Source organism: Elgaria multicarinata, chromosome 1, assembly GCF_023053635.1.
Source record: "Elgaria multicarinata webbii isolate HBS135686 ecotype San Diego chromosome 1, rElgMul1.1.pri, whole genome shotgun sequence".
In the NCBI taxonomy this organism is placed as follows: domain Eukaryota; kingdom Metazoa; phylum Chordata; class Lepidosauria; order Squamata; family Anguidae; genus Elgaria; species Elgaria multicarinata.
In genome coordinates this window covers 206,137,735-206,151,817 of record NC_086171.1, presented here as the reverse complement: position 1 = coordinate 206,151,817, position 14,083 = coordinate 206,137,735, and the positions used below count along the sequence as shown (strand labels likewise).

The 14,083-nt window shown below is 42.0% G+C and overlaps 1 protein-coding gene across 1 annotated transcript in view; it reads left to right on the top strand.

Moving 5' to 3' along the window:
- Positions 1 to 14,083, top strand: part of TAF4 (TATA-box binding protein associated factor 4) — an 86,978-nt gene that overhangs the window by 55,038 nt on the left and 17,857 nt on the right. The window contains exons 8-13 of the mRNA XM_063146804.1: positions 1,825 to 2,067; positions 4,939 to 5,086; positions 5,896 to 6,010; positions 7,486 to 7,655; positions 9,244 to 9,374; positions 11,298 to 11,423. Of these exons, the coding sequence (XP_063002874.1) occupies positions 1,825 to 2,067; positions 4,939 to 5,086; positions 5,896 to 6,010; positions 7,486 to 7,655; positions 9,244 to 9,374; positions 11,298 to 11,423 (933 nt within the window). The remainder of the gene's footprint in view (positions 1 to 1,824; positions 2,068 to 4,938; positions 5,087 to 5,895; positions 6,011 to 7,485; positions 7,656 to 9,243; positions 9,375 to 11,297; positions 11,424 to 14,083) is intronic.

Genomic DNA, 14,083 nt, shown 5'->3' with positions numbered 1-14,083 from the left:
AGATCTGCTATTTCAAGAACAAAATTTATATGAGCAATAAGTTCCAACCAAAAAGGCACTACAGGACATGTCCACATCATATGCCTCAATGAGGCATTGTCTTCATTACATCACCAGCATCTTAACTGAGCTAGCCAGCTTCTTCTTAACACACCTCTGTGGTGTCCAGAATATGCGAAACATTGCTTTTTTGTTGAATCAAGTCTTCGTTTTAAATCCACCGAAATAATACATATGGAATCTAAGGCAACATTCCATTGATTACACTGTATAGAGCATTCCAGTTCCTTATTCTGTTGATTTCTAACCTTCTGAACATCTACTTCACTGCATTCCAAAAGACTTTTATAAACAGCTATTGCAGGCTTACCTTTCTGTAAGGAGCCAATTAATTCCTCCAGCAATGCAGGAACTGCAGAAGCACTCATTGCTGATGGCTTATATATGCAGTAGCCTCCAACAAAGGCTGAAGCTGAATGTATTGCCAACCAGCACTAGATGGCAAACGATATCCGCAATACTGAAAATGGTAAAATGGTAAAATTAGTCATCCAAACATGTTACCTGACCTAAAGTATTAATTCCATCATTGGCCCAACTCCTCCATATAATCTCTATTTTCAAAACTGGATTCTCCCATAAAATTAATTTAGCATGACAATATGGATCAAACTGCAGCTGATGCATTCCAAGTCTCTGCGGCTGCTAAAATTGTTAGTGGAGCCTTTCATTACTCTTTAATATACTTAGATCCTAAGACCTTCCAGCCAGAAAGCGGTACCAAATAGTTTTATACACCACCCCCATAAGCTTCCAAAATAATGCATAAAGTTTTTGAAAATATGTTAGGGAAATATATAAAGGAATACTATGTAATGCATAAATCACCAATGGCAAGATATTCACCTTAAGTAAGTTAGAGTTTTTTCGGCTTTGTGCATGTGCAGGTTGAGTAAAAAATGGCTTTGTACACAGATGATTTGCTATTTATTATTATGTTAGAGTCTTCTACAACAAAATTAATAAGATGAATTGATACCATTATACTATTAATTGTTCAAAATTAATGCTTGTAGGTAGTATATCAAGATTCCCAAAGTAGTTACTAATTGGCAATTTCATTGCTGCCTACAAGTAATAAAGTGTCTTGTTGCCTAGCAATATTTCACAAATAGTTATACTGAATATAAATGTTTTTCCTGCTTAGCACTGAAAAAGGCTCTCTTTCTCAGTGCTCAGCAAGGGAAAGCACTTAAGTCTGATCAGCCAGTTATCCCCTAGTGCAGGGTTTGTGTAGCTTGCGTATGGCCACCTATTGAGTTCATGGCAGAAGTGAGATTTGAACTTGAGACAGCCAGGTTCACATGTAGCACTCCTAGCTCCTACGTTACACCCATTCTCGTTGTTGTGAACTGGTGGTGGAAGTGAGTTGAAAGATAACACTGGCACAATCAGGGGCTATTGATTCACCTCTCTTATGAAAAATTGTAGCCTGGTTGGATAGAGTTCACTGTTCCACAGAGAGACACTGTTTCCTATGAATGATTCAACAAAGGAAGGAGGAAATATGGCAAATATATCCCGGGTTACCTTGTTCACCCAGGCATGGATTTTTATCTCCAGATAACAGACTTTAGATAACTTCTGATTCTTGACTGTGTAGCATACCATCTGTCCAGTAGTATGTTTCATGGGACTACTACATGTTTCAGATTTCTTACTGGGGTAATCGCTGCATATGTATTTTTTCCGGGTAAGCATTTTGAATTTTATTAGCATTTAATGCCGAGAAGTATCATGCCAATTCCTCTTTCCTTCTTACAGCGGAGCTTACCTGCCTTGAGACAGCTGACTCCAGACTCGGCGGCTTTCATTCAGCAAAGCCAGCATCAGCAGCCCACGACGCAGCCTACCACTGCTTTAACGGCCGTGATGCTGAGTGGCTCAGTTCAGCGTACAGCGGGAAAGACCACGGCCACCGTAACAAGTACCTTACAGCAGCCAGTCATCAGTCTAACACAGCCGACGCAAGTTGGGGTTGGCAAGCAAGGGCAGCCCACGCAGGTGGTGTGTAAACCAAAATGAATTAATACTGTTGTTGCTCTCCCAGAAAATGGAACCTTTTCCTTCCTAAAGCTAGCCGGCAGCGTGTCATAAATGCAAAACAGATACCTTATTAGCATTTCATGCGGGTTCAGGACCAAATTAGACGTTCACACGACAATGCTCCCCCATGCCAGGAAATGCCTCTTTGGGAGGGGACCATGTGAAGCAGAAAAACAGCTGTGTTCCAAAGGTGTATTTGGAAGGGGAAAGTAGCTGGGGGGGCAGTGATTTGGAGTGGAAAAGTGGTGGATGAGGATTCCTCCCCCACCCTTCCCAAACCTCTTCTCTGCTTCATGTGCCCCTCCCAAGAAAAGAAAAGAAAAGACAGACAATCGGGGGGTATATTACACATTATTTGCATATAATGTCTAGTTATATGTGGCCTTATTCTAGCAATAATTTTCTGGTCTTCAGACTTTGGATGAGGGTTACCTTTTTACATGCCCTCTGAAGATGAAATTTAATTTAATTTATTAGCAGCCCAGGATAAAAATGAAAGGAAGCAGTGCTCCATATAGTACAAAACCATCTTAATAGATTCGTTGGCACAAGAGGAGTTCTGGCATAGATGGTTTAAAAAAAAAAAGTTAATGGGGAATAGGTTTGTCAGCGATAATTAACTGTAGCAGGTAAGAATAGTATACGTCCAGAGGTAGTATAACACTGATTGCCATATGCTAGAGGCAAGCAGTATGGGCTAGCCATTGATTGTGGGTTTCCAATAAGGATTTGGCTGGCCACTAAATGAAACAGAGAGCTTCGGCTATTGGGCGATATAAAAATGAAATAAATAAATAAATAAATAAAACAAACAGAACAATGTACTAAATGAATTGCGAGGCGATTATTGTGTTGGCGACATTTTGAAAGGAGACTATATTCTTAATAAAAGTAAGGCAGTTCTTTATTCTTTAATTTGGTTTTAAAAGTGTATTAAGATTGAAACCTTTTGTTTTGAGTCCCTGACCTTGCCTGCTGTCACCTCTTGTTTGAAAGACGAATCTGTTTCTCTTCATCTATTGAACTGTGGGGGTGGTCAGCTCTTGAACCTGCAGGGACACTCTTCTTATAGTAATTCTTCGGCCCACCGCCGGTGTTCCAGAAGCAGCCTCTGCTCAGGTTCTACAAAGGATGGCGGGTTTGTGGCAAGGCCAGAGAGGATGCATTTAAATCATGCATTACAAGGGGAGAAGCTTCTGCTGACTCCTGCCACCAAAGTATGGCGCAGGGACCTCACTGACTATGAAGGGCTTCAGTAGTATCATGAAACAAGGACACTGGGTTTGGACGATCGTGCAGGGGGAATAAGCCATTGTGTTTCCCCCACCCCCAGACCCCTGTGCGACCACCATTTGCATCATTCCTTGTGATGCAGCACAGGTTGCTTGGTGCGTTGTCCGAAGCTGGCATGAGGCGCCGGGGAGGGGGGAGGCTTCGTACTTACCCTACAACCCACAATGTGCAGGAGGGGTTGAAGAGCGGGTACGGATTTATCTCTGCTGCGCCAGGTGCCAGATTCAGACAACATGGCAACCTGCGCTGTATCATGGGGATTATGCAAATGGAGAGGGTGGGGTGGGTGAGAAGCCATGACGGTGTCTCCTCCCTGTGCATGCGTCCAAACACACCCAGAGTCTCTGCCGAGTGCATGCAGCATAAATTCATGTGGGAATTTACTCCAGGGCTCCATAAAACACATCAGGGATGCCCGTGCAGCTTGTAGGCCTGCATACCCCATTAATTTTAAGTTTGATCTCTCCAACTTCGTGTTTTAATTTGAGAGACTAGCTGCATGTTTGAAGAGCTCCAGAAGCAAAATAGGTTGAAGTAGCCATACTTAGTCAACCCCAGCTACTCTCAGTTCCCAGAAGGATATCCGTGTTCATCTGTTGCAGCCAAAACAACAACAGCGTCTTGTGGCACCTTCAGGACTAACAGTTCATCTTTAAGGTGCCACAGGACACTTCGTTGTTCTAACTCAGTGGTTCCCAAAGTGGGCGGTACTGCCCCCTTGGGAGCGGTGGGATTGCATAGGGGGGCGTTAAGAGGCAAGGGGGCGGCAGGGGGGTGCTTGAGGTGGTCTTTTCCGAGAAGCGTCTCTCCAGAAGGTCTGAAAACCCAGGGACATTTTTATGGGAGAAGGTAGTTTGGTCCCAAGCCATATAGGGGAAGAATCCACACATGTATTAATACCGTTTAAGAAGCCCATCACATTAAGAATTTACAGAATAGTGGGTACTCTACCCTAGTTACTAAATGTGATATCTAATATTCTTGCTAAATGACTATCAGACTTTGAAAAGATGATATCACTGGATCAAGTTCATCAATTATGTTTAATTGAATAAACTAAAAAATTTAATTGGATTTTGAATAAATACCGTATTTCTTCAATTCTAAGACGCACTTTTCCTCCCATATAAACATCTCTAAAAATGGGGTGCGTCTTAGAATCGCGGGTGCAATTATTATTCTTAGAATCAAAGCTTTTTTTCTGTTAGTGGTATTGAAATTAGTGTGCGTCTTACAATTGATGGTGTCTTACAATCGAAGAAATACGGTATTCAATTAATTGTTACTGTTTGTTATTATCTTCCTTAGTGGGTCGTTGAAAAGCGCTATTCTGAATAATGATTTTTATAGGGTAGGGTAGGGGGCACTGGGCATGAGTTTGTGGAACCAAGGGGGCGGTGACCTGAAAAAGTTTGGGAACCACTTTTCTAACTACTCTCAAGCAAATTTGAGTGCTGTCTTCCTTATCGGCTCTTTTAACAGCCTTCTTACCCTCGCCCAATTTAGTAAGATGAGTACTGTCTCTCCAAATATTTCCAGGTTATCCAGCAACCTCAAAAACCAGGCACGTTGATTAGGCCTCCGCAGGTGACGTTGACACAGACCCCGATGGTGGCCTTGCGGCCACCACACAACCGTATTATGCTTACTACTCCTCAACAAATTCAGCTGAACCAACTTCAGACAGGTAAGAGGGGAGCATTCCTAGTAGGATTAGGCAGGGGAGAACTTCAAGGCATGGTTTGGTCACGCCCGCTCTTGTTTGTGACCCATTTCATCGGTTTGTTCAAATGGGAAAAGTGTGCATTTCTATGTGCGTGTTTCAAAAGTGCACACTTTCCCTCCGTTCTGAAGTGCGAATGTGTCCATTTTTTGAACCCAAATTCAGGGATTTGACAACGTTTTTGGAGAACATGCACTCCTTTTTGTGTTTGGGGTTGCAAACGGGGCATTTCTGAGTCATTTTTGCAAGCTGAGATGTAATTCCCAGTCACCCCTAATTATGATGATGGGATATTTTATAAAATACCAAAGCACCATCTAGTGCCTCGTCATAAAATTGCAGCTGGGAAATAATGTGTGAAGGCAAGCACCCTTCGTTGGAACACGACTGGTTTCGGGGAGAGATGCTTTTAGCTGGATTCTTGAATGGAGAAAACTTGCACGAGAAATGTCTTGCTAAAGAATTGGATCTGGAGCTATCAACACGCTGTGCACATTGTCCATTGTCTTTCTGAGCAAGCATAACTAGTGAAAGATCCTTAGGACGGGCAGTGTGTACTCTGTACTTAATTCCCTTTCCTCTTAGTACTGTCCCAAATTAAGCTGGATTCTGTTACCTACATAAACCACGCATAATGAGCAAATTTGCACCCCGTAAACCACGCACAGTGAGCAAATTTGCACAGGTTCCCTTATTTTGCATGGCCTGTTCTGCACGTTTTCATGTGATAATACTGCATATAGAGCATCTACCTTGATTCCCTTTTCTTGCAGTCCCTGTGGTAAAACAGACAGTATTACCTGGAACCAAAGCTCTTTCTACTCTCTCAACCCAAGCTGCCGCCGCTCAAAAAAATAAACTCAAAGAACCTGGGGGAGGTTCTTTTAGGTAAGTAATCCCATGGAATTGTGCGTTTGTGCAAAAAGACTTGCAGGAGGAGAATTGGATGAGGGTGGGGGGACATGCTAGGGAACACACCTGTGTCTATAATGGATACTTACTTGGTCGTTTTCTCTGGTTAATGTCGCTTTCTCAGCATCCCATTTCAGTGAGACAGTGGCCTCTTTCACACATCACAACAACCCACAATTTTTAAAATGTTTTAAATTTCAATCAATCTTTAAATCAATCTGTTTTTAAAATCAATTAAATTTTTTTAAATGGTGTTGCATGCTGCCAGATTGCTCCAGCTGCAAGTGGGAGCATCTAAACAACCCATGGATGCTCCGTTCCTTAGCATTGTGTTCGAACCCAGACCTATGGCTTGCCTCTCCACTGACAAGCCAGAAGAATAGTCCTAGAATTCTGGCTTTTTGGGGGAGAGACAAGCTAGAGAATTGGGCTTGGATGCAACACTAAGCTACCCAGGGCAGAACATCCTTGGTTTATTTAGGCCTTAGCTAGACCTACCTCATAGTCCGCGATGGAGGAAGGAAGTTCTTGCATTGTGATTAACGCGAGATCCCTCCTCCGTTTCCACGTGAGGCGTGATGACCTCAGGAAGTGAGGCGTCGCGACCACCTTTTTTTTTTTTTTAAGAGGAAGGAGCGCACAAACTCTCGTGCGCTAAAGGTAAGGTTTTTCTAAAATTTTAATTACTTTTCCCGCTCCCCCCACCCTACCCCCAGTGGGCACAGCATTCCTGAGGAACGCTGTGCCTTGTGCGTGGCTCCCGGCTCCGCAGCAACGGGCCGTACATTCCGTGGTCTTGGGCTCAGCCTGGGACCATGGAAAAAGCGGGCTCAAAGGGGAGGACGAGATCCCGGGGCAAGGGAGGGAATCATCCCTCCCTGATCCCGGGATCCCCTGTGTGTCATGTGGGTGCACAGGGACGATCCTGGGGTTTGCCCCGGGATTTCACCTGGTCTAGCTAAGGCCTTAGTCGCTTCCACTTGCAATGTGAATGATCGCACAGCACACACCAGCCTCGGTCATGACAACCAACGATTTAAAAAAATTGTGGCTTCTTGTGATGTGTGAATCAGGCCAGTGAAGGTGAAAATTGAATTCATATTTTATGTGGAGTAGGAATATATAGTAATAATAATAATAAAAATAATAATATAATATATTTATTACCCGCCTCTCCCTCTGTATTGAGGCAGGTAACAACACTAAATACAATATAATACATAAAATTAGTTAAAAGAGCGTATAAAATCAATACAATATTAAAATATCAATCACAGCATCTTAAAATTCTTAGGTTTAAAATTCATTTGGGTTGGCCTGCCGAAAGAGACTAGATAGATATCTATTTTTAATTTGGTCTTGCAAAACTGCTTTGCAAATTCTTGGTGTGTGTTTTTTAATTCCATGTGAGAAAAGATTTATGTTGACTCGAATGTTTTCTGTTTCTGAAGGGATGATGACGATATTAACGATGTTGCATCGATGGCAGGAGTTAACCTTTCAGAAGAGAGTGCACGTATATTGGCCACGAATTCTGAATTGGTGGGCACGTTAACAAGATCATGTAAAGACGAAACCTTTCTTCTCCCAGCACCTTTGCAAAGAAGGATATTAGAAATAGGTGGGTTGCTCCTATGTGTAACTTGACAGACAGGCAGATTACACCAGTGAGAGCCCTTGGTAGAAAGTTCCTTTAGTCTTGTCTATGTTGGGTTGTTCTATATGTTACCCAGGCTTGCTGATGAATCTGTGCTTGATGGGGAGCTGCAGCTAATCTTTGCTCTCTCCTAAGTGTACTTCTACATTTCCAAACTAGTCTTTATGACATTCACACAGTTAACTTTTAGGTTAACGTTTAAAAAAATCTCAGATGAACATCTGATTCTGAAAGAGACCTAAAAGTTCAGGGCAAATTGACATCAGACCTGTTGAAATAGTCATGTGTTTCTCCTGTGTTGTTGCTGTGTTGCAATTCTGAACCTGTGAGCTGCCGTGTCAGCAAATAAATGGTAATTTTGAGTGTGGGAATGACTATGCCATTGTAATGGCCCAATTGGTGATATGGCTGATGACTACCATCTCTCTCTCTCTCTCTCTCTCTCTCTCTCTCTCTCTCGGCTAGCAAAAGCAATTGCCTGTAGTAAGCAGATGGCATACACTCTCAGCTTTTTCAACTCTAGTCACCATGTGGCAGAATTATGAGCTTGGAACTAGGAGATCTGGGTTTAAACTCCTGCATTGCCCTTATCCCCCTGTGTAGCGTTGGGTTTATCTGTCTCTGAGTGCAGTTGTCCATCTCTAAAACGGGGATCATAGTGACCTACCTCACACGGTTGTTTTGCTAAAAGGAGCACAATGGCGATCATAAATCTCTTTGAACTGGCTAGTGTTCTAGTTGTGGTTTTGTCCGTTAAAAAGGATTGGCCTGGATTTCATACGACTGCCTGCCAATATGATTTAGAGCAATGAAGGAGGATGAGAAAACTGTTGGATAGTAGGGGACTGTCAATTATAGATGGGTAGGGGCCTACTTTAGTCACTTTTGTTATAGTTGTTTCCATGGTTAAAGATAATGGATATAGTAAAGGATTAAGATATTAGTTTATGTTTAATTATGTTTCAGTTGGTATGCCCTACCTTTTTTATTGTACTATTGAATGATGGCCTTTGGCTGTGCAATAAAGATTTGAGGATAAAGCACTTTGAGCGTGTGCATGCACACACATGAGCAATAGAAATAATTTTAAATAACATCACAGCTAAGTAGAACACAGCTTTTAGTAAGAGCAGAATCCTCTTGGCACTAGAACTCTAGAATATAACCTGCCTAGGTGCATAGTCTATTAGAAACTGCAGAGTTATATTTGAGAAAAACACGTTACTCAAGAGATTGCTTCCTGATTTGTAAGTCACAGTTGTGCAACGTATTTGTAGGGGCTGGTTTGTGCTTGTCAGTCCATTGCTTGGGTGCCTGCAGTATCAAGTGATGATATGCATGTGTGAATGGACCATCATGGGTCAAACGCCGCTGGGAGAACTTTCAGAATTCCTTGAACCCAGTGCTTTTCAATGGAGTCAGCTTACACATTCACCTGCAAGTGAAGTGATGAGGAATCAAGTCATGCAACTGCTTATGTGAACCTGGCTCTGCATTAGCAATGGATGTTTGGGTTTCTTACACAATGCCTTCACTTTTCTTGGAAACTCAGGTAAAAAGCATGGAATAATGGAAATCCACCCCGATGTAGTTAGTTATGTATCGCACGCGACGCAACAAAGGTTACAAAACCTGGTCGAAAAGGTATCGGAGACTGCCCAGCAAAAGAATATTTCTTACAAGGTAACTGTCTTCTTTATTGTGAGGGTGTTGGGCAATATTTGATTCTTTTGAGCTCTGGCTAAATAGGTTTAGATGCATTCCTAGGAGTTTTTCCTCTGGCCAGTGACTAGCAGCTTTTGCAGCTGTCCTCATAGGGAGCCTTGTCTGATGAACAAAGGCATCAAGGTCTTTGTAGGTGCAGTGGAGGCAGTATGGGAAGAAAACAACTAGGTTTTATATTTAATAACTCTGCCAAGGCTGCTCCTTTACTGTGAAATGTGCACATCAATTCCACGGGCAAGAAGGGAAATGCCTAGTCTGAGTTACTGAAACCTGCTATCAAGTTAAACTCTCAGTGACTTTCAGAGGGTTCGATGGCTTTTATTAAATTAATAAATCACGCATTTGCAAATAGAAATGGTGGCTTAAAACAGCCGTTAATTAGGTTTAGCTTCTGGGTGGCCCATTCAGGACAGTTTGTTAAGTTTCAAAGTTAAAAGCATGCAGATTCTCGCAGATATGGTAAGAAATCAGACATACTTATTCAGGACATTAAGAAAATGTGCAGTGCAGAAAAAATTGGGGAGGCTGACTATAAACAATTACTATTTTTAAAGCTCAATTGAAAACTTTTCTTTTTTCTACAGCTTTTAGAGCTTGACTCTGTTCTTACTTTTACACTGTTAGTTTTATTGTTCTCTGAGCCTATTTGGTGCATTCTCTTACCTCTCTGATTGCTTTATTATGATTTTATTAGAACGTAAGCCTATGTGGCAGGGTGTTGCTGTTTTATTCTTTTACTATGTACAGCACCATGTACATTGATGGTGATAAATAAATAAATAAACAAATAATCTGAATTTCCCTCCCCTTTTAAACTTCCAGGGAGACTTAAGTGCACGTCATGTTCTGATTCTGGTTTGAGGACAAACCATAGTTTGTTGCATTTGAGTGAAATGGTAGTCTGTACAGCACCATGAACGTTGATGGCGCTATATAAATAATGGTAATAATTATTAATAATAACTAGAAGCAGAAAGCTCCTAGCTTCCTCCTCCTGGTGTGTGAAGGAACGGGGAAGGAGAAGAGGGAATGCACAAATCTGAGTCTCACCGCTACTCATAATTTCAAATCATGGTTTGTTATTATCATAGAATCATAGAATAGCAGAGTTGGAAGGGGCCTACAAGGCCATCAAGTCCAACCCCCTGCTCAATGCAGGAATCCACCCTAAAGCATCCTTGACAGATGCTTGTCCAGCTGCCTCTTGAAGGCCTCTAGTGTGGGAGAGCCCACAACCTCCCTAGGTAACTGATTCCACCGTCGCACCGTTTTTCCTGATGTCCAGCCGGAATCTGGCTTCCTTTAACTTGAGCCCATTGTGTCTTAATTGAGCCTGTGACTTGCTCGTGCAGGGGTAAGCAATCTGGTACCTGTAGGCACCAATGCATATTGGACCTCTTTTTTGGAGCCCACTAAGGTACCCTGACTAGTGTTGGGGTGAAAATCCTCCTGGGCCCATGAGGGCAGCATTACCCTTCTGGCCCCTTTCCTTTGTTCCCTAACACTGAGCTCTGGAAGGAGGGAAACTAAGAAAAAAGGAAGGATAAATGTTGGGTACGTGTTGAGCTGACTTGATAGAATCCCATGCACCAAATAACTGCTTTTTTAAAAAGAAATCTCCTTTGAAAAAGAAGTTAGTTGAAAATATTACTTAAAAGTTGTACCGTTATGGGATCATAGAAAAAAATGGATTTTTTTTTAAAAATCATTCAGCCAGGTATATGGGTTTAAAGATTAACTTGCTGTTTGAAGACGATTGAATGAACATTTTGAGCGTATATTTTTCTTTTCTTTTTAGCTACATCGTACAAGTGAGCGGCTTTGTGATCCCTCCCTCCCACCCCGAATTTCTAATGAAAAGCATTTTATCGCATTTTTCAGGACGATGAAAGATACGAGCCAGCAAGTGACGTTCGGGCGCAGCTCAAATTCTTTGAACAACTTGATCAAATAGAAAAACAGCGGAAAGATGAACAAGAAAGGGAAATTTTAATGCGCGCAGCAAAGGCAAGTGCTTTGGGGGTTTACCCCTAATAGGTTGACAAAGTGTCGCACTTAGCGTTGAAAGGACAAAGGTTCTTCTGTTCTGCGGGCCTTGGAATCAGATGGGAGACACTAACACAGTGTGATGTTGCCCTTTTGAACACTAGCCTCAGTCCAGTGCCAGTAAAGGGCTACGTATGGAGTTGCATACACATAGTAGGGCTACACTATTCCCCTCCTAATTGTGTGTCAGCATCCTGCACCATCCAGAAGCCATTCTGCAACGTTTTGGAATAATCTTCAGCAGCATGTGGAGCTGGGCTCTGACAAAATCAACTGGGAAACCCTGGTGTACATGGAAGCGCTTTCCCATGTCAGAGGGAGGTTCTTGGATCCCAGCTTGTAACTATAACTCTATGTATTGGCATTCATTTATGCTATTGTTAGGGTGACCATATGAAAAGGAGGACAGGGCTCCTGTATCTTTAACAGTAATGTAGAAAAGGGAATTTCAGCAGGTGTCAATTGAAGAGGGTGAACTTCCCTCTTCATCACAACAGTTAAAGCTACACTAGCTATAGTAGAGTGACCAGATACAAAAGAGGGCAGGGCTTCTGCAACTTTAACTGTTGTGATGAAGAGGGAATTTCACCCTTTTCAATTGACACCTGCTGAAATTCCCTTTTCTACATTACTGTTAAAGATACAGGAGCCCTGTCCTCCTTTTCATATGGTCACTCTAGCTATTGTAATCCTTTGACCCTCAGGCAAAGTGAAATTTAAGTGGAAAATGCTTTGACAAGGAGATTGAATTATATGGCAGTTCACAACTTTATTGGTTCTTGATGGCTGATGAACCTGGTCTCCTGTTCTAAGGAAAGGGGAAAGAGAAGAAAACACCTTGCAAATAGTGCCTCAACATGTTTTTTTTTTGGGGGGGGGCAGTTCAAACTTATAATATGGACGCCCTCCCACACAAATACCATGATTCCACCTCATATATATAATCTCATGAGTCCTGAAAGAAAAGTTTCTGTTGTACTTGCAAAATCATGAAAAACTGAATGCTTGATTGGTATCCTTTAGTTTCTTTAAGTTCCCATTGTTTAACCTCCTTACATTTCTGGCTGATGTTTTTTAAATTTATAGCCAGACATGGCAGTATGAGGTACACGTGTGTATGAGGGAACTTGAGAAACTAAATATTTGCTCACATATGTTTGGGGTTTATAGATCCTACCAGCAGTATTGGCTCCCACTGCCCCTGGGATCAATATCCCTGATTATGATGGTGCTCTGGCCTGCCCTCCTGCCTATCCACAAGGAACTCTGGGGCTGGTAGTTTTTCAGAGAGCTTGTCACATAGGGAAGCACACACCTCTCTGCAGCTCAAACTACAAGTCCTGGTTTAACTTCACAAGCACACTCTGTTCTAAAGTTACGTTATCTTTTTGGCGCCAGGTCAAGACTTTTCTCTTCTCCTAGGCATTTAACAGCATTTAACAACGCTAAGCTTGTTTGTTTTTTAACAGACCCCGGAACTGTTGTTTTTAAAACGGATACCGTTGTTTTTATATTTTTGATGGTTTAAAATTTTGCATACTTTTTTAATGCTCACTGTTTTTAACTGCTGTAAACCGCCCAGAGAGCTTTGGCTATGGGACGGTATATAAATCTAATAAATAAATATATAAATAAATAAGGGCGAAGGCCAGTAACTCATTGATCGGAAAGTTGCTTAACAGGGACTCTGATTTGGCTCCAGCTAATCCCACAAGATCTGGACAATAGATACATAGATACTGGGAAGTAAGTTTTCATAACCAGCCCCTCTGGATCTCTGCCCCATGGTAAAGTATACCCTCCCACACACCCCAATGCTTGGGCCCTGTTTTAAGAGGTAAATGCATTTTATAGAGCCAGGCACAAAAGTAACAGTGCGGAACCTCCTGTATTCACCGTGTAAAGGCACAAAGTCCTTTTAAAACAAGAGAGTCACTGGATTTGAATTGACAGTCACCACAACGCTCAATGGATGACTTTGGATCAATCACTTTGTCTCAGCCTAACCAACCTGGCAGGGGTTGATATGAGGATAAAAAAACAGACCATATTCACCACCCTGGGCTCCTTAAAGGAAGTATGGTTTGCAAGTGTGTATATAAGGGAGACACCAGCAGCCTGCCCCAGTCCTAAAGTATGGGGCTGATTTGGCTCTCTTTCGGTTCCAGAATTTGTTTGAGGATAATAAGGCTTTATTTTCAGTGCATGTGAAGCAATCTGGAAGCCAGAAAAGGAATGAATTACTAGGGCCTTGATGGAGGAGCAAGACCACCACAAAAACCCTCATTCAGACTGTTTTCTCCTTCTTAAATAAAGCTAGACCAGAGCTTCCTTGGGCTAGGAGAATGTGTTTGGGTTGGTGGGGGTCTGGGGATTTGGTTTTTATCAAGTCTGCCACCCCACCCCACCCCCACCTCTGCACCAATGGTGTAACACATTTCAAATGTATGCTCTTAAGATCTATTCTTAAGGCTCAAGGTAGCCCATTGCATTTAAGGCTAACAATATAAGAATGTACGGTATTTATCTATTTATTCAAGATAATTAAAATGCAAAGGCTAACAATATAAGAATGTACGATATTTATCTATATATTCAAGATAATTAAAATGTAAAACTTA